The 26,388-nt window shown below is 40.8% G+C and overlaps 1 protein-coding gene across 5 annotated transcripts in view; it reads right to left on the bottom strand.

Moving 5' to 3' along the window:
- UTRN (utrophin) overlaps nucleotides 1-26,388 on the bottom strand; it is a 375,635-nt gene that overhangs the window by 285,249 nt on the left and 63,998 nt on the right. For all 5 annotated transcript variants that reach the window (XM_066994161.1, XM_066994162.1, XM_066994163.1 and 2 more), the window contains 12 exons: nucleotides 18,548-18,640; nucleotides 17,080-17,157; nucleotides 13,871-13,963; nucleotides 12,811-12,983; nucleotides 9,415-9,530; nucleotides 8,178-8,341; nucleotides 7,392-7,595; nucleotides 6,729-6,910; nucleotides 5,861-6,011; nucleotides 4,488-4,607; nucleotides 3,593-3,694; nucleotides 153-260 (listed from right to left, as the gene is read on the bottom strand). In XM_066994161.1, coding sequence (XP_066850262.1) covers nucleotides 153-260; nucleotides 3,593-3,694; nucleotides 4,488-4,607; nucleotides 5,861-6,011; nucleotides 6,729-6,910; nucleotides 7,392-7,595; nucleotides 8,178-8,341; nucleotides 9,415-9,530; nucleotides 12,811-12,983; nucleotides 13,871-13,963; nucleotides 17,080-17,157; nucleotides 18,548-18,640 — 1,584 coding nt within the window. The remainder of the gene's footprint in view (nucleotides 1-152; nucleotides 261-3,592; nucleotides 3,695-4,487; nucleotides 4,608-5,860; nucleotides 6,012-6,728; nucleotides 6,911-7,391; nucleotides 7,596-8,177; nucleotides 8,342-9,414; nucleotides 9,531-12,810; nucleotides 12,984-13,870; nucleotides 13,964-17,079; nucleotides 17,158-18,547; nucleotides 18,641-26,388) is intronic.

The following is a 26,388-nucleotide window of genomic DNA, read 5'->3' as shown; positions in this document are numbered from 1 at the left end:
AAAATTTAAGTGAAAATATCTGACAAGGAAAGAATATAGACCTGGATTCAAATATATAGTTCATTCACAGCTCCTGCTGAAGTCAAACTCATAACTTGCCATTCATTTAGACTCTCAGATTTGACAGGATAGATGAGGACAGCAATACTCACTGCTAGTTTTCGAACATTCACACTCAGGTCGGTTTGATCTTTGAAGTTGCTTGTCTGGACCTTACTTAAGGCCTCTTCTTTTTCAGTCAACCAAGCTTTCAATAAGCACTGCAGATTATAAGGGAAATAGTACAAGAACATACCAAGTTTGTCAAACAATTGACAATTCCTTCTTTAAGTTCTTTGCATTCCAAACACTGCTCTGAAATCGTTACGTGCAGGAATTTCAGTTGGCATTAACCAAAATACTACATAAAGGGGAACAAAAAATATCAGACCAGAGAACTATGTAATACTTTTCAGCAAAACCATTTCTCAGTACATTAGAGTGCCCACCCCCCAGGTTATTCATATAGACCAGATATGCACCACAAAGCAGACCTAGGATTTATAAATTATATTGAAATTAAATGTAGCAAAACTGCATGCATGCTTTCTTTCATTCCCCACCCTTCTTCCTCTGTGATTCAAAACCAGCCATTACAAACAGTTTCTCACAGAAGCTACATTGTTAATTCAGAGCTCTTTTAATTCAGACAGTTGGCCACAGACTCAAACGTGTATTATTAGTTACCACCCTGTTTATTTTACCTATTTCCAATTGCAAAATAGTTTTAAACACTATCTCATTAACTCCCGGAAGCTGAGGTGGTCTGCTCTGGACAGTATTAACTCAAGGCTCATCAAGTTTTTAACTTTTTTCTAGGAAATCTGTCCTGGATCTCGCTCTAGTCACACAGCACTGCTACGGAAACTCCAGCAGCCTCCAGCGTCAGGAAGGATTTTATGTATTTCATATTATGTTTCTGCACGTTGCTGCTGCTGCACAGCTATCTCCACAGACTGCAATACCCAGCTAGCTTTTTTCCTCAGTCAAGCTCAGTTGCACACTGCTTCCCCTCTGTGTTTAAAAATAAAATAATACAACAAGGCAGATCTTTTTGTTCGCTGAACAGCACACTTTACAACAGTCGCTAGCTCCTCAGTCTAGCTGTATACTTTTGGCATTGTCCCAGAACTGACTACAGCAACTTCTGGGCCAAAGGGTTAAGGCAGTTTTCATTGCCAATGTAAACCAATGTGCAAAATGTACAGACAGCAAATATGATAGTGGTAGAAATGCCATAAGGCTGGAAGAACAAAGTTGTAACACCACACACTCTTTGGGAAGAATCAAGCTGACAGCCCAGCCAACTTACTTTATGCATAATAGACGAGTTTAAAAATCCTTCAACATATACGATTAACTTCTGCTAAATCAGCAGTCAATGATAACTCTCCCTAGGAAACTGAAACATAATTATCACAGTGCTAAGAAATATCTGGCACTGATTGAGGAATTTGTTTCCTGAGTGGTAAGAATTGTGTTGACTTGGCAGTGTGGTTTCCAAAAAATTTTCTAGGCAGCCACAAAAAGGCTGATGCATCGCTGCTGCTCATCTCTCCATCTGGTTGGGTGAAATGAAAAAATGACAGTACCTAAATGTTTTAGGTACTTTTCTGTTATCAAACTGTTTGTATTAAAGTTTTTAATTGGTTTCAAGTTGTAATTTTTGTAGGTCACTTGATAATTCTTCAGGACAGAGATATCTGTAATTCAAACCTGGTAGTAATAAAAGCACTGCTGGGAGTTGAACAACTAATGCAAACATAGGCTGATGTAAAACACCTAAAATGAACATCTACTTCCTTATTACTTGTTATCTGACATTCTACATTAAACAAACATTGATGAAGGTTTTTCCACTTTTTCATAGCAACTTAATTAAAAAAACAACTAAAAGCCAAGCAACTCCAACAGAAGATGACACTCATAACAGTTTTATAATAGCTAACGAGTGGTCATTTTTCCCTAGACAAAAATAAGGGTGGAAGAGGCCTGAAACATGTTCAAATAGGGTCATCAAAACTAAGAGCTCCTGAAGTTTGCACATTGACATAACGAGTAAGGCTTTCTTAGAATTCCTTGGTTTTCAGTTCAGAGCCTTACCTTGCTCAAGAGTTGTCAGAAAACGTTAGCACAGTTTTCTATATGTACATACGTAATGGCAGAATTTTAAAGTAAGAAATACACATTAACAGATACGTGGTATTGGATAAACCAGAATCTGAACCTTGTGTCCATATTAATAAGGTCGCATGAGCTGCAAGCCTGGCTTAGCAACATACTGCAGATAGATATGGCAGGGGTCAGGGAGAAACACATAAGAAACCCGAAACGTGCAGACAAAACATTTGGCAAAGAAACCAGGCTGTAAGTGACAGCAACAAATATATCAGCACTGTTCTACTTCTTTTTAAGTGTCTAAACACTCTGTGCACTGCAGAGTTTAAACAACAGTTTACAGGGATAAATGTCATCATATAAGAAAACAAAACAATTTAAGAAAACCTTCAAAGGAAAAGCCATCAAATATTTTAAAGCTGAGTCACAAAACAAGCTCTGGCAGTAGGTATGCAAAACTGACTAACAGAGCTGACAGCATGTAGTTGTTACCATTTTTTTCAGATGCCGCTGCCTAATTCATATTTGAGTGGTATATTCAAGATCCACGAAAACACGCAAGATCAAAGCAAGAGAAAACACACAATGCCATCTTCTTAACAACTCAACTGCTTGCCTAAACTCAGCAAAATGAGATGAGCTGAGTGCTTTACCATATTGACCAAATATTTTATCTTACTGATTTTGTAAACAGTATTTATTGCTTAGTTGATTGCAAAATTGTGTACATGTATTTATGTTGGAAACACTGGTGCCTTAGTTAGGAAAATTTCTGCAACTACCAAACCACCAAATACTTAGTGATTCATTGCCATCAGGGATATTCCTGCTTCTTGGCCATTTTGCAAATCTTCACTGATCTTAAACCCAATAAAATCAGTTTGTTATTGTAAAGTTGTCTCCTGAAAACTGGAGACCAAATATAAATCAGACAGAAGTCCTTCAATTATTTAACTACTTATCAAGAAGACAGGAATATTTATGAGAAGCTATCTCCCATAAATTTTCTAAAGCAAGATGCTCATACTTGCATTCTTACACTTCTCCATTAAATTCACCAAGAAAGGTCACAGAGTTCATTATGTATGAATTTGACATTCAAAGTACAGTAATTCTTATTTTTAATATAATAAATCTTGTGGAATTCATTGACATTGATGAATATAAGGCAACAGATCTTTCAAAAGGATGATGTCCACAAGAATATTAAATATCTACCTTGGAAATTATTTTATAAGGAGGTATAAGCATTTTCCTGCTTAAACTTAAGTAAATACTTTTCTTAGGCTGCACAACTTCTTCAAGAAATGCTAGGAACCCAAACAATATCTGAAATTCTCGTTCTTTACAGCTGTTTTCTTAGAGCTGTTAAACCCTACTAAGAGTTACTTTAAAAAAAAAATCTACAACCATGGGTAACCAAAGAGTTACTAACCTGCTCTTCTAGAAGCTCCTGCCATAAAAGCTGAATTTCTTGCAATTTGACTCGTCTTTCCTCAGTCCATCGACAAACTGCTGTCCACCGCTCACCCAGCCTCTACAGAAGCAGGAGATATCGTGAATATTCACGAGCCTCACAAAGAGGATCAAAAACTATACAATCAAGAGCAAAATTTCTACTTCACAGTAACCTCTTTCTATATTGTAATTACCTTGTTGCCATTAACTGCCATTGTATTGTACAAAGCTTGAGGTTAAAACTATTAAGAGCATTCACCTATGGCCTTATTTCTGCGCTCGCTGAACTCAGGAAACTATTTCATTGATTTCAAAAGGAGTAATGGAAGTAGCATGAATTCTGTTACAATAAATCTTATGTTCTATACTCCCTATGATTTACTCAGGTTGCAGCCCAAGTCCAAAAAGAAAACAGGAAAACAATTTACACAATATTCCCTTGATTAATTCTGTTCCTGTGTTTAAATATTTTTCAATCAGATTTTAATTTCCTAATGAGAATTACCTATTTGAAATTAAAGAGTTGTATTGTGCATCTTCCCATTTTAGTGAAATTGCTGAGAAGATATGCTGCAAAAGTGCTTAAGTCACTGCAGATGCAAGCAGCTTGACTCATCAGGAATTGAGCTTGAAAGTCAAATAACTTTTTCAGGTTTTATCCTGAGCAAGTTTAATAATTCTTTGCATTAATATTACATTTAAAATTATATTACTTTAAATTGCTTTCTAGGACAAATTGTCTTTAAACACAAAAAACATTGATTAACAATTATACGCAAAGATTTTTAAGTGTCTGCTATTACAGTTTTGGATTTTGTGTTTTTTTGTTTGGTTGGTTTTGTTTTTTAAAAAAGAGGGCTCTAATATTTTACCTGCAATTGTTCCTCCAGAATAGCTGTTGCACTTTCCCCACTGCTTTCATCGACAATGACGACCATGTGCGTTAGGGAGTTTACCTTCACTTGTTCTGTCTCTAGGTCACTTTGCAGGCTCTAGAAAAACACATAGCTGTTACAAATTTTGAATACTTATCAAATTGCTATTTTGCCCACAGTGACTAAAACAAATGTGGCAAAGCACTACAGATTCAACACTTAAGCAAATATTTTTACCACTGGGAATCACTGCACAGTTTAAACAAACTTTCAAAGATTGCTAGAAAAGAACCTAAAACCATTCTTTTAAAGTGCTGGAAAACACACAAAAAAGTTTTAAAATGTATACACCATTCTTGACTAGGAAAATCATATGACTGCACTGACTTTCTATATGTCTACGGCTATGGATAAGAGAACTTAAGCATTCCATAAAAAAGTTGCTTTTTTTAAGCAAGTATCATAGGGCATGCCAAACAGGTAAAAATCACTATGAACATTTAATAGTTGACATTTCTCAAAGCCTAGTATCAAAGACAATAGTCACAAACTGATACCTAGCAACTGCAAAAAACATACTCTTCCAATTAGCTTAAAATACATCTGTACATTTAAATATTCATACAACTTCTGGCAGAACAGATTACATGGTTAAAGCCTACCTCCAAAATAACTCTGCAACATCAATATGCCCTTAAACTACTGTAAATACCACTCTTCATCCCAGAAAATCCTAAACTACTTCATGAACAACAGGCCTCAAGCTCCCCAGCCTTTGAAGAAAGAGCAAAAAATGCAAATGTGGGACAAGAAATTACACAGACTAAGAATACTTAGCAGTTGTTGCCCTGTGAGGTATGTCTCAAGCTGGACAGAAGGTCAAACCTCAGCAATGACTACAAAAAACAATGCTGCAACCATGACTAATATTAAAAGGCCATCTTTCTCCTTCAAAACACACCCTGGGCTAGAAAGGCTGGACTCCCATCCAGAAACTTAATTGCAAGCCAAACCAATTTGCAAATTGCTTTAATAGCAATAGCTTTAACTCCTGCATTATTTCAGGCAGCAAGTCTCAAATGTGCCTTAGCATTGCTGCCAGTCATTAAAGGCCAGTTATCTACAATACATTTCATACTGTCCCTAACACCAACAATTCACCTGGGGAGGCCTCATTTCCTGCATGTAGCAAAGATAACACAATTTCTGCTGTAGTCATCATCACTGAAGTGTTCGGCTAAGAAGGCTGAACATGTCTAACTCCTTTTGTCCAATTCTTTAGCAAGTTTATTGGCTAAGGAAACCTTCCACCCTACACTTCTTCCAAATAGTTCTCCCATACACATTACAGGACAGACAGAACGGTTTACTTTGTGTTCTTCCAGCTGTTTTTGAAGAGACTCTATATCTTCAGCTAAGAGTTGAGACTCCATCTTCTGAATGCGTTCTTCTGTGATGGTCAGCCAGTCGGACAGCTGCTGCAACTGCTTCTTCTGCAGTTCCATCAGCATGTCATGCAGGCTGCAGGGGGAAGCACAGGCAGAGTCATGTCAGGAACAGTCTTTCCAAGGAAAAAAACTAATTTCTAGTTCTTAAAGGAAAGACACATAGCCATTCATAAACCAGTTATGTATCATCCAATATAACTTTCACCATTAACCTAAGAAACACAGAATTAAGAATTCCTGTTTCTACTGCAACAGAATAAAAATGAGTGAATTATGCAATTTATACCAAGGACTGTTTCTTGCAACTGGGATTTTCTGTTCACTAACAGAACCACTGCTACAAGTGACAATCAAATGCAGTTTCTCCCTTGATGCGCAGCTCTGAGCCTGACAACTACAGGCGGGGAAAAAAATCTTTTAAGTGCTCTTTAGCTGTGTAAACACACATAGATATTCACATCTCCTGAATGTTTTATTCAGGAACTTAAACTACTGAAAATATTAAAAATACATTTATGTAACTGCTGCATGTAGGTATCATATTTAGTTTGGTACACTTATATAACATAAATCTCAAAATACTCTTACATAAGAATCCAAAAAACCAGTTATATCCATTTCCTCCGTTTCATCTTGGAGAGTACGAAGAGGGTGGATTTCATGTCCCAAACGGAAGAGCTACTTCAGACAAAAATATCTTACAAATGGATGCAAAGCAATTCCTCTGAGACGCAGTAAGCACCAGAGACCAGTCCTTCAGCTTTAGGAGAGGTCATGCGGGATGACTCACCGGGACTGCCTGTCCATGCTATCCACCCTGAGCTCCTCCCAGCGGGAGTTCAGCAGCAGCATTTGCTCCTGGATCTCAAACTCCTCTTCAGAAGACAGATTTCCCTGTGCCACCAGTTGGTTCCCAGCCTGCAGGACACTGCCCACGTTGCTCTGGTGTGCAGTCAGTTCCATCATAAAAGCCTGGAAACGGTACAACCAGCCACATCACCGTGATCTGTGAGCTCCTATCAGGAATCTGTCATCTCAAAGTGTCCAAGACCAGGTTGGATGGGGTGTTGGGCAACCTGCCCATGGCCGGGGAGTTGGAACTGGATGATCTTTAAGGTCCCTTCCAACCCAAACCATTCTGTGATTCTATGACAACAAGGGGTCAGCCACAGAAAGCTGACACAAAAAATACACTGAAATTCCAAAACCTGTTCCACTGAAAACTCTCTTAAAAAGATCCATTTCCACTGCCAAGAAACTATTATTTGTCAATTATAAAACTAATTATAATAATAATTTTAAAACCACCATTCAGTTAGAGGTGCTTTCAGTTTAGGAAAAGCAAGACACAAGAAAGAGAATGGCAGTGTTTGGATAAGGACTAGGGAAAGAAAATTTTCGGCTCCCACACAGAAAAGAAAAACTACACAAAAGGAACATAAGAAAAGCTTACTTCATGGGTGGCAAATTGCTCTTTGACTTCTTCAACATCACCAGATATTTCCTCCTGTTCCCGAAATGCATCCTCAGCTGACAGCAACCACGTGAGGACTTCTTCCAGAGCAACTTGGTAGCTATCCAAGTCCATATCCACCTCTGTCACCGTGCTGGGCGTCTCTGCTCTAGAACTGCCCTGCTCCTCTTCAAGTGCTACAACCTAGGCGAGAAAAGCGAGAAAAGAGAAAAGTAATGCCTTGGAAGTGCTGAGAAGATGCTTTCCCAAATGATATTAAGAATAGAACAACTAAGATCCCTTTCAATCCTTCATAAAATTTTAAAACTAACTGTTAGGTACATTTCTAATGAGAGGGGCCAACAGTCACCAATAATGAAATTTCCATTTTAAAATAACCTGGATAGAAAACTTTAATTTTGCTTATTTAACACAGCAGTGGACCTCTCACGCAAACAAAAACCCACCAAATACCACCACCACAACTCCTGCTATAAACTCAGTTGAAGACTTCAGGCCACTTGTCAAGATAAATAAGGAAAATAAACAGAAGAAAGAAGCATAATGAAGATGTAGCTTTCTACCTCAGCAAAAAGGATTTTGTATATGAATCAGGAAACAAAAAAGAACCAATGAAGTCAATCACAAAGATGATGCTATGATTTTTCATATTTTCCCAATAGTGTTGAACAAGATAGAAGACATGTTCCAGAGAACTGACAAGCCTGAAGATCAGCTAAAATTACAACTGAAGAAGATTCAACCAGGCTTCGATGACAAACACACCTGCTGCATGTGGAATTCTCCATCCTCACATTCCTGCTTGTATCTCCTTGGAAGGGTCTCCACTTCCCGAATGTCTTCCATGGTGACTTGCTTAGGAAGGACCTCAAATAAAGAGGTTAAATACATGATAATAGACTTTTTGTCTGGAAGTTGTACAGCAACATCTGCATCAAAAAAGAATACATGGGAGAATATTAATAAAGAAACAGCGTTTCTAAATCATCATGCAGAATACAGTTAAGATTCCAATATTTCACATATAGTGCAAAGCATAGGTTTTCCTGTTAATTAGCCTTTAGCTTTCTGTTGAAAGACCAGGTTTTACAGATGTTGAAAGCAGTACAAAGAAAAAATATTTTTTAAAAAAAAAAACACATTTGCAAGTGAATTTACGTTAAGAGACATGATCTTTTGGAAGTAAGAACCCAAATCTGAAGTTACTGAGGAATAAAAATTGTTTCAGAAACATTCTGGAGTGCCTTCCAAGCAGAAATGCAATTCAGGAACAGTATCCCTCAAACACACACTTCCACGTATGTTCTAACCCCACTCTCAGCATCGGTCAGTTCACTTGCTTACTTTTCAAATGGAAAAGAATTTCACAGATTCAGGTTCACGTATCACCGGGGTTGTGAGTTCTACTCATTCAGCTGACTTTTTTTTTTTTTTTTTTAAGGTGGTGGTGCTTGAATCCATAAAGTTTGACAGTTTGTCTTACAGAATGAATCTTCAGAGACTCACTTCAAAGCAGAGTGACAGTTCAGGGTTTTAAGAAAGGGCCATAAAAAGTTTCCTGGCAAGCATTCCTACATGGTAAGTACTCACAGCACTGGCAGCTACTGTTACTCAGCATATATAACAAAGAACAAAAGATCATGAGCTCTTAGGCTATCCCATTCTACAAAACGCTCTGCTTGATCTGAAAAGCACAGACACTTGTAATGGAACCGCTATTTAAAATAAAATAAAACCAGGGAACCAACTTCACCTTCCTGTGCACTGTCTCTGAAAGGTAACTCAATATGAACCTTAACGTTCAAGAAGCTGAAGTGTACATACACAAAGGGATACCCTTACCCTACAATTTATCTATTTTTAAGCCCAGATGTAAGGGATTGAAACAAGATATCACTGCACAAAACTGCTGGGATTTGTATACATAATAAATGTCTATATAAGCATTTTCTTTCAAAAGAGCTCAAAAAGTTTAAAATCAAATAGAATAACTATATCGCACCTTCAGGATCCAACAGTTTCTCAATTTCCAGGTGGTTTTTGGCTATGCTGAAAGCATGTTCCAGTCTCTCAACTGGGGACATCTTTATAACTTCATCCCAGCTGAAGAGCTCAGGTCTAAAATTAAAATACAAAAGAGAAAATACTAAATTTAATTTAAAGAAAAAATTCTATACCATTCAGAATTTGAAGTTATGGATATGAAGGGAGCTACCTAAGTTATATAAACACACAGGTACATATAAAGTACAAATATAAGCACATATAAGCAAATACAAAAGACAGACAAAAATATTCCTAATGAGAATGTGAAAACCACAAATCAATTAATTGACTGCATGTCTGCAGTGCCATCCACCTTCCATTCTATACATACTACTTGACTGCAACGGGAGATTAAATGCTACTGACAAGAAAATAAATAAACCCTGTATTTAAAATTTGTTCCAGAACCATTTTTCTTCAATTGGTTCTTCTACAGCATTATTATTGCATGATTTTTGTGTCTGGTTCTGCTGGGTAATCAAGAGCCACTCTCTTCCTAGAAAGCCTCATTCCAAACTTGTGAGGTGGCTCGGTGACCACCCCAGACCAGGGGTGTCTCCACACCCCTGTCTCCAGCAGTCTCCACACCCCTTGCTCACTCACCCTGCCACGTGGCCCTTCCCCTGGTTTAAAAAAAGAAAAAAATCACAAGGACTCATGAGAGTCATGACGTGAATCAGACCAAGGAGCCGATCGATTGACAGTGCCAGCAGCCTTCATCTTGCATTAGCATTTAACAAACCAAATCTTCAGCACAGCTGTGCATGCTAAAACCTACCGGCAGGTCTAGGGGGGAAAGAGCCCTTAGCTCTTGGGGTAGAAAAAAGGATCAGCAAAGAGGGCCCCCTCCTCGTGGTATCTATACCTACAGGGCATGAACAGCCAAGCGCTGCAGCAGCACAGCTGTAAAACTACAAACCATTAAAATACTTTCCATTCCCCTCTAGTAGTGGCTTCTCATTAAAACACTTATTGATCCCGTGTTTTATAGAACTTGGGGAGGAAGAGATGGGCCTGCCTTTGATTCTTTAAAGCTTAATTCAGCTGTAAATTGACCTGTGAGTATCCTTTTAACATCTGTTGAATCATTACACTTTGTGAAACAGGAAGGCCATAAACCAGCAGGGTCTGAGAAGCAAAAAGCCAAAGAAAGGCTAGAGCAGGGGAAAATATGCAAAGATCCTGATATGAGCTTATGGAATACTGTACCTCGATGCAAGAAAAGCGACAAGGATAACCACGCAGATTCACATAAAGTTTTAGAAGAGACTTCTAAACTGTACCAAAGAACAGAATTCAATTCAAAGAAGAACTAGGCTAATATCAGGAAATGAAAGAAACTAACACAATAAAATGTTACATGTTCGATTCCCTCATATAATTTTAAGTACTGCCAGCCTTACAAAGTTATAGCCAAGAGGTAACGCAGTTAGCAATTGTTCATAGACACATACAGACAAAAGTGAGCTACTGAACCTCTTAATGAGATCCACAAAAACGCCCCTATATTAAGTGTCATAGGACGAAGCTAAGTAAAAACCACAACACTGGCAATACCCTTTAGGCAGGGGAGCAGTATCAGTCAAGGTAAGCTACATAGCTTTGCTGTCCTACCAATTCTGCATCCTGCCTCAATCCCCTTGTCCCTTGCAAGCCTTTTATAGCTTTTCTTTCAAATCCAGCCTAAATTTAAAGCCAGCTCAAGATTTCTCAGATGTGGGGAAAATGGCGCTTCATTGGCTGAAGGACTGGCGTCCAGGGACAGCAAAGCTGAGTTTTGAAGCACTGGCAGCTGCTAGGCGCCCAGGATGGGGGAATAACAGGCTCAGAGAGATCAGCAGAGTCAGGTAACTGTGAGAAATTTTATGAAGCCAGAAAAAAGCACAGTTACTCAGAGGTTTCAGCAGGGGCTTTTGCCACATAGCAGTGCTCTGGGAAGGGCAGAGCTCACAGACTTCAGATCCCACAAAGCCCAGGCAGATAGTCACAGGGCAGAAGGACAACAAACAGCTTGATACTGATTTTGCTACCTCTGCCCTTCTTGGTACCCTGGGGAAAGCGGGTCTCACCTGCATCTAGAGCTGGTGGTCTCTCCGTCACAAAGCTTCCCATTCAGTGGCAGAGCCATGCCACTACAATTACACTGATAAAACCACCAGTACAGCTCACACCTTGTTAATACTTCTGACTGTAAACTCCAGAGACTTTTGCTAGTATTTCTCTGCCTTTGCAGAACAGTCCTTCTGATCGCTCAGGAGCCCTCACTGTGGTGCAGGTGCTCCCCATGCATCATCCATGCAGGCTGAACACCAGCCAGCTCCAGGCACACAGATATGTGAGACCAGACCCAGGCTGAAGGCAGCAAGCCTGCAACAGAGCCTGTTAGTTCAGTCAGCACAGGCCAGAGAGCAGAGAACAGCAGGCTCCAAGTCAACAAATGCTTTTGTGACTGCTTAATATCTGCAGAGTATAAATATTCAGGTGTTTGTAAAGTATTTGCCATGACAGATACCTGGCGGCCAGGAGGAAATATCATAGCATTACCACACTGGAACGGTTATTTATGATAAAGAACAGCCAACCCTTGCACAAAGAATGAGCTGACTTCATTTAAGATACACCAGACTAGAATCGATTGCCCAGAAGCAGATCTCACACACACACAGATATGCAAGTTTCATAAGAGTCTGTAACAAACATTTCTTTAGACTACCAAGAAGTTCTCCAAAATCAAAAAGAACACAAGAGATTCTGCAGAAAGATGCTTTAAATAACGTTTTTTATAAAGTATAATGAACAAACTAATAAATATACGACAGACACCTGAAGCATTCCATTATCCCTTAGTTCTTCTACTCAGTGAATGCAAAAATGCGCTCTCCTGAAAGAACTGAATACACAATCTCTCAAGTAATGTATACAAAATCTAAGAAGAGCTACTGAGCCTGTCTTTCTCATTCCTTCATTTTGAAGCTTCTGTATCTTCCAACTGAAGGGATATGGCAAACTGAGGAGTTTTTTCCCTTTGCAGGGGAGGGAAGCCAGCATGAAGAAAGTGCAGGGGAAGGGAAGTAATCAACCCTCCCCTACAGACACCCATTCAGCATACTCTCTATATAGTAGATACTTAAGAGGGCTGTAAATCCACACAGCCAGTGTGCATGTGAGAACAGTTACACTGCTGCCTTGGCTCCATCCTTTGCAAGGCTCTGGCAGTAACTCCGAGTTGTTACTGTTATCACAACAGCAAACTACTGAAACAGGCTAGAAGCTGTCAAATGCTCAAGCATGAAGACATGAGGGGAAAAAAGCTGCTTACTTCTCTAGGTCTGAGGGGAGCTATGTCACTTACCTGTGTCTGTGGATGACAGCATTAAAAGCAAGCCCATCTGCCCAGCTCGTCGTGAAGTTCAGGACATTGACTTGACTGTAAGGTCTCGAGGACTGCCGAACCCAGCTCAGCAGGATCTTCTCGCTGTTAGTCTGCTGCAAATCTGACATGATGTTCTTCATCACATCCTTCACCTGCAAGACAGCAGCAACTACTCCGTATAGACACGTTCTCATCTTTTCCTGCTTAACAAAACCTTTGAACCACACTAGTTCACAAATCAGGCAAGGGTCTTTTCTGTGAAAAGGTAGGCGTCAAGCTCTAACTCCTTACATGAAATGGAGGAATAGGAGCCTTCAGGCCATCTTTACACTCTGCTGATTACAAGAACCAGTAATGCATACGTAATAAACGAGAAGTTACCCCTGCCTTACAGCCCTCCCCCCACTCCACAGTGCTGCTGGCACTCAGCGTGGACTATAATATTTCTCACTGCCTTGTGCTAGGGTTCCACTAATAAGCAAACCCCAAAAATACAACTTTGCAGAGGTTTTTGGCAAGAACAGGACAACTGCTCAGCCAACACAGGAAGTTTGCTGTTTGATGTGCTATGTACAAGCATCTGCTGCAGTTCCTCCAAGCGAATTCCGTGATCCTCTCAGGTATGTGGATAAGCCAGGAGCAATTCAATCTATGTGGCTGAGAAACAAACCTACAGAGCAGCAAATAAAGATGCAAACCCAACACAGCTACCAGGATAGTAGAAAAACGTCTGCAAACAGGAGCGCATAAGTATTGAGGAAGGAATATAAACACAATGCTTAGCCTGAAAAGCCTCTGCAACAGCCCTAGGAACTGAACTGAGTGACTGAGTACAACTTAGCACATATGAGAACGTGTGCTGTGGGAGGCAGCCAACAGACAGAGGTCGGAAACCAAACACTGGCCTGCCTTTATTTACCAGCCCAGAATAGAAGCAGTTATTTTCTTCTGCCAAAACCCCAGAAAAGTTTGTGAGAATCCCTAAAGATAGATGCGCATGATTCCTGGAAAGGAAGAGATCTCACAGCAGCCTCCTCACCTGCCAGTGCAAGATAATGCTCCACAGCAACCCCAGTGTCAGCTTGTGATTTCCATCAACGATGTCAGTTCCTCCGATATTCACCAGCTCCACCTGGAGAGGTCAGACCAACTCTGTATCAAACAGTGTTACCAAAGCTCCAAGGTGCAACCCCATCCCCTATCCCTGGCTGTCCAGCCATGTTATCAAGTGTTCTGAAATAACCAGCAGGAAGAAAGAGACAATACTCTGTCATCTCTGGTTCTATCTCAGCTTGTCATGACAACTGCTTAAACAAGACACCAAAAGATGGCACCAACAAAGACGTTCATTTGGAAGAGTTTTATCCTCTCCTCTAACATACCATACATGCCAGCAAATAAAACTGAGCAATAGATATGCAAATGTGAAGGAGCTTTAAAAAAAAAAAAAGTTAAGAAGCAGTCCTGCTTCTAAAAAAAACACTTTAACTCCTCAATTAGAAACAGGTTTGTCCTTTGCATGAACCAGCATCCAAATGGGAGAAGTTTATATATGGAAACCTAAAATTAAAGGGAAAAATAAAATGTTCAAGTTTCCTGTATGCATAGGACCCCATCTAAACTCGGTGGCATTATGACTGAGAATGCTATAAACATAAAAACATGGAAGAGAGGCAGGGAGATGATTACATCAGCACATGGAAGGGCACAAGAGGCTACCCACTCCAGCATCAAGTATGCAGCACTCAGGAGAAGAGAAGCCCAGAGCACACCACCGGACACTCGCTCACTGCTACTTCAGAGTCTGAATCCGGGCACCTACTCTCCGTTCAGAGGTTTCAGAGAAAGAGGCACCAACTCTGAACCTGCTTTTGGAGGAAGCCAACAGCAGTACACTGCACTGATCACCACCGTGGCCTACAGAAATGGAGTAGGAACCCCTGTGGCAGATGAGAGAAATACCTCCTGGGGTGTACGTTCACATACTGCAACGCACTGCCATACAGTGCAGAAAGTGGGGCTCATTCTTGCAAATATCCTCAGCCAGGAGCCATCCTCCAGCCCCAGGAGTACTGTGTGCTTCACCTCTGTGGTGAAACCTTCCTCTCCCTTGCTCACCCCTGCTCCAGAACAAAGCAGTGTTACCCACAGTGCCCACCAGAAATAGTTCCTAGCCTGCGCTAACCCTAAGCACCGTATCTGGGACTGTCACTGTTCATATTGACAAAACCTGCACCAAGGAGCTGGCTAGCAATTCAACAACAGGGACAATTCAGTAACTGAGCCCATCCTCTGGCTGTCAGGGGATTTGTCCCAGAGTAGACGAGAACAAACACAAAGTTTCGTTTTGTTTTAGAGGGCATCCCTGGTATGTAAGAACATAATGGCATTCTGTATTTTTCCTCTTATCACACAATCGTGAATAGCTTGAATTTTGCAAAATGTGCTTGTAACCTCATTGCTTTCAGATATCATCTAGGCAATTTCCAGTTCCCCATAGCTTTCAATTAGAAAAAAAATCAAATCAAAACTCTGTTGCTGAGATTAACATGGAACCACAAATTATACTTCAAAGTACTAAGGAAGTTTGGATTTGTGGGTTGTCCTCTCCTAATTTTCACAGCAGCTGGAATAGAATCTTAATGTAATGCTCTTTGCAAATGCCGGGCATGTACTTTCTAAAGGCAACTGTAAATTAAACAGGCCAAAACAGGTCAAAAGAGTCAGCAGTGCACAGCATTAAACAACTCACTGTAAACCACTGTAGAACATAAGGAGCGGAAAGCAAGACAAAAGGTCAGGGGCACAAAAATAAAGCAATTACATTACAAGAGCTTTTTTCACCTGCAATAGAAGAGAAACATTCCTGAGAATGGGTAACACAAAAAAAAATCTTAATCACAAGTATTATTATTACTGTTAAGTACTGTATTCCCCTTGCAACCTACACCATACATGAAAGACTCCACATGCCCACTTTTGTATTTTAATGATTCTGAATTAAGCCGCTGTTTTCAGCAGCCAGCCAGCAATCCATTAGGTGGTGAGTGGAGTACTTAGACTTGAGCAGACAACCAACAAAAGGAAGCTGACTGTGTGTCGTGTGTCTTCTCACACGCACACATACTTCCTAACGAAGTTAAGCAGTAGGCATAAGTCATACACCTGACCTTAATAACCTTCAGTTAACTAAGACCATCTGTTTATTTCTAGAAATCCTGATCCTGCCAGCTTAAGGAAGAATTAATTAATTATTGTAACTCAATATCATTTCATTTATTATCTTCATAAAATAAATCAATTTCAAGCTGGAGAGACACATTACTTACCCTCAGAAAAAAAAAATCAATATTTACAGTACCTCACAGAAGAGAAACAACCCACCACTAAACTCTGGCTGCTTCCTAGAAATATGACACTAGTCCACCAACGTGGAGGGGAAAGTGCAGCATTATACAGCATGTTTGTATCACTCTTCAATCAGCAGTTTACATAAATATGTCAGTGCCTTTTTGCATTAGATGTATTTCGTTGCCAGAATGTTGTTATTAAACTATTTCAGTGCCTTGACATTTGCAAATAGAAATTCTAATTATAGAGAACTATGCTTATCAGGATTTGTTATCCAGGGGAAAAATAAAATAATTTTGCTACAGCACTGTTAGTTTCCAGGCAGAAAGAACAAAAAATAAGATAAACAACTATTACTCTCATTTTTCTTAAAGAACGGTGGTTGGTTCTTTTTATTTGCTTGTTTTTCCTGATCAATTAGCAAAGGTCAAAGTTAGGAACGCTCAAGAACAATTTGGCACAGGGATAACAGATGTCACTGGAAAGATCCTCAAGGATTTTGAGAGCAGGACAAGGAAACACAAAGACACAAAGCCTCTCATACCCTTACAGATTTACATACAAGTTATGCATCTTCACTGGAAATTAGCCATTTGTCCTGCCATGTTCATGAGCTATGCATAGCAGGGTTTCAAGTCAGCCTTGTTTATGGAACTGAACACATCTTAGCAAAACAGAGTTTAGTTATCTTAGTATTAAGTTAACATTTTAAGATTTCACAAAGCTGCCAGACACTGAAATACTACACTGGATAAAGAAAACTCAGAACAGTTTATCTATTCCTGCTGAACTTGGATTCTAGGTGCCAAAATCTTTATCCTCTGCATTTTGAACTCATTTACAAACAGGAATAAATTAAAGAGTATATCAAAAACAGTTGTGGAAAAACATGCTCACGTTGTTTTGATGCAAGACTTGCAGCACTCGGTTGACATTATTTAAGGCATGTACTCTTGTAGAACCTCGTTCTTTAGGCTGGAAATAAAAGTGTACAATCTGTTTATATCAGAACAAACTTGACTGATCAAAGCAAAATAAGTGAGTAAACAATAGGAAATTTGTCTTACTTTTCCTTTTTTTTTTTTTTAATAGGAACAAACCCAAACAAGATTACCCACAAGAATTTCAAAATAAATATCAAAATGAAAACTGGTCAGAACAATATTCCTCAATCTGAGGTACAGGACAAGTCTTGGATTCAAAGTATGCTTCGGTTTACCTTAAGCAAGTCCAGAGTTTTTATTCCCAACATCTGCAGAGTTAGGTACTGGCAATACAACAGCAAAGTGGGAGTTCCCGGGGAAAATCTGAGGGTTTTGAATGTTTGCCAGAGTAGTTGAAATTTTTTAGCTCCCAAGAGGGAACAAGCAGCAATTGATTTTTCTGGCACTGAAAGCCTGCTAAATCTTTGCACACTGGGAAGAAGTTATACTTCCTGACTTTCTCTTCCTTTTAATATCATGACGAGAAAAACAAAAAATACTGCAACTCCTGACAATACCTGCCTCTCCGTTTGCCATTAATCGCCAAAATTTAATTCCTGGAGCAGAAAATGATCAAACTGCAAGAGCATGGAGCTGACCTTGGAACACAGTAATCAACAAAATCAGAAAGCAAAAAACTCCTGTTCTCTCCAATAGATTTCAAATCAGACCTCCAAATCGTTAGAAGAACTAGTGAAACGCATCTGTTCAGAAAAATAAGGCAAGCTTACAAAAATTTAAATGACTAAAGATTTCCTGTTAAAGGCAATAAATCAACTTGAGATTTTTTTATAAAAAGTGAAATCAAGAATTTAGTTCCAAGCGATGGCACAGGTTTCACTATGCCTCATCTATCTGACTGAAAAGGCACCGATGTTCGCAGGGGAAGAGGTTTCAGCCCTGCAAGCATTTTCTCAAACCTGAACAAGCCCTGAATAGTTTTTCAGCCCCTTGCTATCTGTAGGATCACAAAGGACTTTTCCAATGGAGATGCAGGCTTGTTTCGCCTACTGCATCTTGATTTTTTGTTTAATTTTTTTCATGAGCATATTAGAAAAAGTCTGCAGGTATCCAGCTAAAAGCCACTCTTCTGGATCATCCAGAAACAGACCTTTAGAATATCTCTATTAAAAAAAAATATATACTGTGTGAGTAACACTACTGGCTTTACATGCTTTGCTAAACAGCATCTTAAGCCTCAAAAGAAACAATTACACAATTAGCTCCAGCCTGACCCCATCCTCCATGAGTCAATCTCCCTGAAATTCCACTAGAACTGCAGACCGCATGTCAGATTACACAGCACAAACATTTTTAAAATCAAAAAACACAAGACAGCTTTTGTTTTGATATGAATGCAACTCATATAACATTTCTCTTACCAGAGGTTTCCCTGTCAGACCTTCCAAAAGGTCCAAAAGCTTCCTTCCATCCTTCAGATCTGTGAACATGTCCTTGACTGGGGGTGTCCCACTCTGCAGAACAAACAAACAAAAGTGGTAATAAAAACAATGTGTAAGCAGAACACCCCCGAAAATGGCACTTTTCCCTTTTTATCTTCCAATTCACTGTTATTTATTACTTAACAAACTAAAACTCAAGGGACTGTGACAGTGATCAGGAAGGCCTCTCTTCTTTCTCCTTTTCTTGTTCTTCTCCCCATCTCTGTTTTTGTGTTTCACCAGCCTATTACTAAGAAACTAAATAAACATATCCTAGCCCACACTGGACAGATGCTTTAACATGCAAGGATGGCAGAGGACAAAACCTAGCAAGTCTGATGAATCACTTGCAAAAGAATGTTTTGGTCTGACTAAATCTACGGGTGTAGGAAAACAGGGCTTTTCAGAAAAAAACTGTTGGGACAAATTCTCTGATTTTAGACTAGAGGTGATGGGGGGGGGGATAAAAAAGAAGGCAAAGGCAGTCAGCAGCTAAGTGCAATTACTTTTTAATATTCATCTACTGATTGCCAGGAGATCAATTAAGCTGCTGCTTTCATTGTCCCTTTGAAAGGCCAATTTGAGAATAATATTTTCTAAAAAGTACCTAAAACTCTAACATTTCCTTTTTTTCCTATCACCTTGTTTATACAACGTTGCTCTTCAGAAAGAAGGCTGTCAAAAGTCCACCTGACAAGACACAAATTAGATGATATAGATCTGTACCTTCATTCATCTCCTCCTGCTCTGACATCCATTACTGATTACCAAATGCTGGCTAATAAATTACAAAAAATAAAATAAAATAAAATAAAATAAAATAAATAAAATAAAATAAAAGGAAGCAAAGGAGCTCAACTCCCCACTGAACTCCATTTTCTGTGGAAATACCTGTTTTCCCCAAAAGTTCATAAAGGTCCAATTTAATTGGGTTTGATACTACTGAAACTATGCACACGAAACCAGAGCTGAATAGCTGCAGAACCACTTACTGACCTCCTGTACAGAAACACACCTCGATCACCCATAGTGTAAACCACCTAAACTAATAGTAGAAAGGATGGCCACACAACTAGGTCCCTTAGATAACATACACAGATACTAGCCCATTTTCAAAGCTAAATTAGTTTCCCAATGAATTTTCCTGACAAATTTATTCTCCAATTACTTCAGTCTTGCCTACAAAATGTGTATATATACACTTACACGTACTTAAGTAAAGGCTGTAGAAAGATATGTAGCTGGCAGACTGACACCGAGTAGGAGCATTCACTACATGCCAGCGATAACATTCTGCTGTCACCTATTGCCACTGCCTGAGCTCAGCCACAGCCTTCCTAGCACAGGAAGGGACGAGGCTTTTACCCGAACGCATGCACTTCTCGGATGCTTTGCTTCTGCATAGCAACTCAACCAAACCTTTAAAGCATGCTGGAGCACGAGGGCTGGCATACACTAGAGTATATCCAGGGAAACCTCTTGTGCAGTTTATGGTGTGTAATGGGAGGAGGTGATCCACAGGAGCAGGATGACAGCGACACTTAGTTGAAATTTGGTTTGCATCACCTCACAGAAGGTTCTAAAAGCCAGCCGCTAAGCGTCCAGGAGAGCAGACAGAAGGAGCTAGCAGAGGGCTGACTGGATGCAATACCACTCAGACGCTGGTTGTAAAAGCAAATGCCTGCTAGCTATAAAGTGTCTACACACAGCCTAGCATGACCAGGCTGTGTGAAAGCACAGCACAGTCACGAGGCAGCAAGGAATTCGGACTGCTTCCACTGCAAGCACCTATAGACTTCTTCCCCTTGGCAACAGATTATCCAGCTGCTATTACACTTAAGCTTATAGCTTGTTATTTTTAATTCTCTAAATTACAGAAAGTGTTTAAATACCCTACCTACATACTCAGAGCAATAAAGCCGGGCTCTGCACTTGACTCCTAAACCAGGCATCTTTTCATATAACAGACTGTTAAACACAACTAAAGCAACGCATTCGTGTATAACACACACAAATGAAAAACACCAAAACTGAGAATGCTGTACTTATATATATCCTCAGTAAGTTCGTTGCCTTAGGTCCAGAAGTTAAAAGGGGTGGGGGGGAGGGGGGGGGGGGGAAGGAAAAAGGATCTGCTGAAAAAGTGGAAAGATGCCTCATTTACTACAGTGTAATAAGGACGCTGAGAGTATACACCTTTCTTCCTTTCCCATCCTCTCCCTTCACACCCATGAAAGTAAAATGAGTAACTTGCTGCTCTCAGCCATTCGTTTAGCAGGTAGCGGTACATTCCAGCCCCATGCAATGCACCCCCGCTGTGATAGTGGAAATAATCCAGATTCACTTTCTCACGAGAATGATTTTTTCATCCCTGGCCATCAGAGCACCACTTCTTTTGGTCAATTTAAAGAGTCAGCAGAAGAGTATTAAATTATTTCTGCAATCTAAACTACTCCTTCCTGGATTGTTAAAGTATCCACTATCCTCAGAACAAAAAGACACGGCAACATTAAAAGCCTACTTATTTAATGGATTAAGTCTAGCAAAATATTCTCTATGGGAACGAATTCAGCCCATAGGTAACCCTCCTGCAAGTACAGGTGACTGCAGTTGGCTAGGAGGGAGCCGTAGCACCCACCCCATGGCCCATCACCACCTCCACTGCAGCACTGCAGCACACGCAGGAGCAGGGGGTCTGGGGGGAGCTGCCGCCCGTGGGGGACCCGTGCTGGAGCAGTTTGCTCCTGGGGGATGGACCCCGTGGTACGGAGCCGTGTGGGAGCAGTTCCTGAAGAGCTGCTGCCTATGGGCAGCCCCCGCAGGCTCAGTTCGGGCAGGACGGCATCCCGTGGGAGGGACCCCACGGGGAGCAGGGGCAGGGAGGGACTGTGAGGGAGCGGTGGAGACGAAGCAGCGTTAGGGACTGAGCGCAGCCCCCATTCTCCTGCACTGTTTGGGGTGGGGGAAGAAGGTAGGAGAGGGTGGACGGTAGCAGGAAGGTGGTTCTAGCTCACTTTTAGTTCCCATTGCTCTGGTCTGTTAGCGGCTGCAAATAAGTTATATTAATATATCCCTACGCTGAATGTGTTTTGTCCATGACACTAACTGTTCAGTAGTCCATATCTCAACCCATCAGCCTGTTTTTCCCAAGCCGTATTTTCTCCCCATTCCATTGAAGACGGGGACTGAGAGCATGGTGCAGCGGGGCTGAGCTGCCCGTGGCGTGAAACCACCACAGCCCACGGGGCACTGGAGGGCCCCACGCAGGCAGCACCGTCCACACCAGGCTGAGGTGAGGTGCAGCGCGGGGCCCTGCTGCCAGCTGCGTGCTGGGCAGGCCGGTGTGCTGCTGCCACCACAGCACGGGCAGCAGGGCCGGGCAGAAGCCCTCTCCCAGCCTGCAGGGTAAGGCCCTGCGCTCCGTGGGCTGCTTCTCCCCCCGTCCCTGCCCACAGCCCCGACTCTGCACCTCCAGAACGAGGTCTGGCCTTCTAGAGAAAGATGGATGCGCAGATATGTAAGCATACACACACACACACTGAATTAGATAAAAAGCATCTCTCCGTAGAGTCCATGGTATGCTAAGCCAATCTAAATTTCTCCTTTTCAGAGTATTTCACTCACTTTTTACTTAAAGACAACACAAGCAGAAGGCAGTTCAACCTCTGCCAGTGTGCCACGAGGAGCGGCACTCCATCACCAAGCACAACAAATGAAGAAATCTAAGTTCGTGCATTTTAAGACTGACAGTGACAAACCGTATTAAGCCCTCAAGCAAGGGCAAATTGCTAGTCACGGTTGTGTTGGTAAGTGCTTAAGGGCCAGCCTACACTGAGCTAAGCACTGTACAAACACAGGGCAGATAATGGGCCCTTTCTCAAAGACAAAACAGGGTCCAGCTTACACCAGTAAGATAGTATAAAGGACAGGCAGGGACACACTGTGTACCAGAAGAACTGTGCCAGTTCAGGGTGTAAAACATTCACACCCCCCTCACCAAGCACTTGTATCAGTTAACAGAAGGTAGTTTTTCTCAGCTCAGCTTACGTTTGCTGTGACAGCAAAAAAAAAAAAAAAAAAAAGAAAGCTGGCAGAAACCTCCTTCACAGCCTGAGAGGGCTTTGCCAGCAAAGCTGCAGGCGCAGAGTTTCTACAAAAGAGACAAGGGCTTCTAAGACAGACAAAAGAACATAATTAACAGACTTAAGAAAAGGCCCCATTGGTTCCCAAATGCTTTAAACTGGCAGCAGGATAGGAGCTGATTCATTTAACAGGGATTGGCATAAGGAAAAGAGGAAGAGGGAAGAGAAAGTAAGGCAGAGCAATAGGAAGGAAAGCAAAAGAAATAAAGAACTAGAGACTGCAGGTAATCTGTGGACAGGTCTAATTGTGCTGAGCTGCTCTAACCTTGGTGTGGCAACACAAGTTAACCACCACAGGATTCACGAACAAGGATCAGAAACAGCCCACCCCCATACATTGAGTTTTGGTAGTGCTTTTGGTGCCAGCCCTTGCCCTGTCACAAGGCAAGGGGGACACAAAGAAATTCTGCTAGGTATTTACAGCAAAAAAAAAAATGCATTTTATTTACTCATAAGATTTGGAGAAAAGGAGGCTGAGTGGAAGCTGGAGAAAAGGGGGGGGGGGGGGGGGGAGACCTCACTGCTGTCTTCAGCTACCTGAAGGAGGGAGGCTGCAGTGAACTGGGTGTTGGTCTCTTTTCTCAGGTGAAAAGTAGTAAGACTCGAGTAAACATCTTCAATTTGTGCCAGGGGAGGTTTAGACCGTGTATCAGGAAGAATTTCTTCTCAGGAAGGGTGATTAGGCATCGGAACAGGCTGCCCAGGGAAGCGATGAAGTCACCATCCCTGGAGGTATTTAAGAGACACGTGGATGTGGTGCTTAGGGACAGGGTGGTTATGTTAGGTAATGGTTGGACTTGATGATCTTAAAAGGTTTTTTCCAACCTGAATGATTCTGTGCCTCAGGCAGCAGCTACCTCTGCTCATTGACCTCTGAGCTGGAGACCAGACTGTCAGTGGTGAGGCCAGTCAGCACGGGCTTCAGCTTTGCACGTTCCAGCGAGAGCACCGCCCCACCTGGGGAGAAGCACCCGATGCAGCAACCCTCATATACCCACTGGCCGTCTTTCAGCCTCTCGGCCTGGATCGGGTTTAAGACCGTGACTCACACTTCCTTGCACGCATCTAGCATTACTTGCTGTGCAAGGGAGATACAAAGAAAGCTAGTCTAGGCCAGCCAACATGACTGCAGAAATCACTCCTCCTCTTTGCCAGAAAACGTTCCCGGGAAATAAAGGAAGCTACAAGCAAAATCTGGATCAGATTTTTTAATTATTTTTTTTAAAGAGTCATCCAATACTATTGACTCTACAAAGATCAGCCATAAGCATTCACAGTTTGTTGCACTAAAGCCATACACAGCTGCAAGGCAGTCGTCCATGAATACTTTTTGTTTTACAGTATAACATTCTCAACTTTCTCTTTATTACTAAAGAGGAAGTGTATCAAATTGAGTTCTGAGTCAAGTTACAGTGAATTAATGGGAGTCGCAGATTCTCAATAAGACATAGGCTCATTTTGTGTGTTTTTTTTTAAATGCAAGTTTTCATCACAACTATTTATGCTTTTGCATATTGTTCTTGGACATGAGATTATATGCAAAGTTAGCTATTAACTGTAAAGAAAGTTTCAATGTTTCCTTAGCTGTTTAACTAGAAACATGCAGGTTTTTTCTTTATCATCAGTTACTTGCAGCAGAGAGTTTACAGGTTCTTTAAAATAATGAAAGAGGGTATGTTATTGGAATCATTTTCCAGTAAATGAATGCCAAAGATATTCAGGAGTAAAAGATAAGCCAACTCTATTTCAAATCTTCTTCCATGACACTGATTCAAACCTCCTAGCGGCAAGATGGAAATCAAGATGAAAGGTCCTCTCGGTTCCACAGTAATGCATGCTGATGGTCACCAGGGAAGTAATGCATTTTGTACAAGTGTATGTACGATCTTGCCTAGTCACTGCAAGCAGATGAGTTCTTGTTACTCAGAGCAGTCACTGTACAGGTCATCTGCCACCTCAGAAACACCAAAACACCCTGAAAGTATATAGGGAACAGGACATCCCGATTTTCCACCAGATTCTTCTGATATTTCAATGTTGCTTATATAAGGACAGAATAGTTTTGGTTTAGAAAACAAAAACAACAGATGAGTGTTTTTAATGTCTAATAAAATGCTTAGTAAATAGGTCAAAATAGCAGTAGAACTGCAAAGACTCTCTTCCCCTTTCTCAGGGAAAAAGGGGGAAATACTGAACAGGTTTGACACAAACAAAAACATGAGCCATGTGGTCAAGTTCAAGAACATTCCCAGAGAATTGATAGTAATCACCTACTCAGTTTAAACTCAGTTACAAACAACGCAAGGACTAAGAGCTACACTTTATCATGACCAACACAGACTAAGAAACATGTCAAGTGCTGCTACATCATGAGACCAGTGCATGGGAACTCAATGTGGGAAACAATTCAGAAAGCAAAAAGGTCATTGCAAAAAGTAAACAACTACGTCAACAAATAAGAACTGATAAATCTTGCCAATTTCTAATTTAAGGCCATAATCATTGTTTACAGAAGTATTTTTATTAAAATATGTGACACTTTTTCCATTCTCCTTCCATTGACATTGGAGGAGTTGCAGAACAGCAGACAACTGCTCGCTGTACTGTGAGCTGGCAGATGTACCTTGAGTATGCTCTACTACTGCCTTTACTATTTCTTTGCTGCATATGCCTGAGCAGTTGTGGAATCAGTACACAACACTAGTATCAAGACTATAAATTCAAGTAAAAAGTAAGTTAGTCATAGGAAAAGCACACCTTACAGACGTAATTAAATATTGCTACCAGTGCTTAAAAAAATAATAATTACAAACAACTAAATAGCTATTTAAAGCTCCAGACTAAGGAAAAAAAAGACCTGTCATTGAGATATAGTAAAGTTTAATTCTACCACACGATGGACAGAAGTTTATGGAACTCCAAAGCTGACAAAACTGAAAAAAAAATCACAGAACACCTGAAATACTCAATTGACAACATGATAGAGGGAAAGCTTACTAGACATACCAAGCCAGCAAAACAAACAAGTCATCAGGAACTCTGTGGGTATTTCCCTCCCCCTCGTCCCCTGCCCCAGTGTTACTGTAAATGCAGTTCCATGACCTTACGTTACTAGAAGGTGTTTAACATAACAGAACTAACCTCAGCTTGCAATTAAGCTCCGTTACATATCATTACTAACAGTGGCTATTTCTTATCACTGTAGGGGGTTTGCTGTTTGTTTGTTTTTAAGTGCCAGTTAAACTTCAGCATTGTAACTTGGTTCCTAAAAAAAGAAAGTCCCGCTGACCAGGCTGACTACTGTTCTCATTAGGAACTAGCAGTTACAGGAATGGCTTTGCTTCAGTGTAGTGAATTCAGCTGACAGGGGCTGAGAAGAACTGACAGACACGAACACTCCAACAGCCGGGAGGGTAACCAACTGAGATCATGAATCAACCTCTAATTCAAGTCCAGAGCACTAACCAAAACCAGCAGTGACTTCAGTCTGTATCACTATTGCAGGCTGTGAAGTCCAGCAAGGGAGACGCTGTCTGCAGGCTGTTCTTAGAGCAGAGGCCAACAGCAGTTGAGAGGAAGGCAGAAAACTGGCAATTCTCATGCTTTATCTAAATCTAGGGGAGATCAGGAACTGCTTTG

The sequence above is a fragment of the Anser cygnoides genome, chromosome 3 (assembly GCF_040182565.1).
Source record: "Anser cygnoides isolate HZ-2024a breed goose chromosome 3, Taihu_goose_T2T_genome, whole genome shotgun sequence".
In the NCBI taxonomy this organism is placed as follows: Eukaryota; Metazoa; Chordata; class Aves; order Anseriformes; family Anatidae; genus Anser; species Anser cygnoides.
This window is presented reverse-complemented; position numbering and strand designations above follow the sequence as displayed.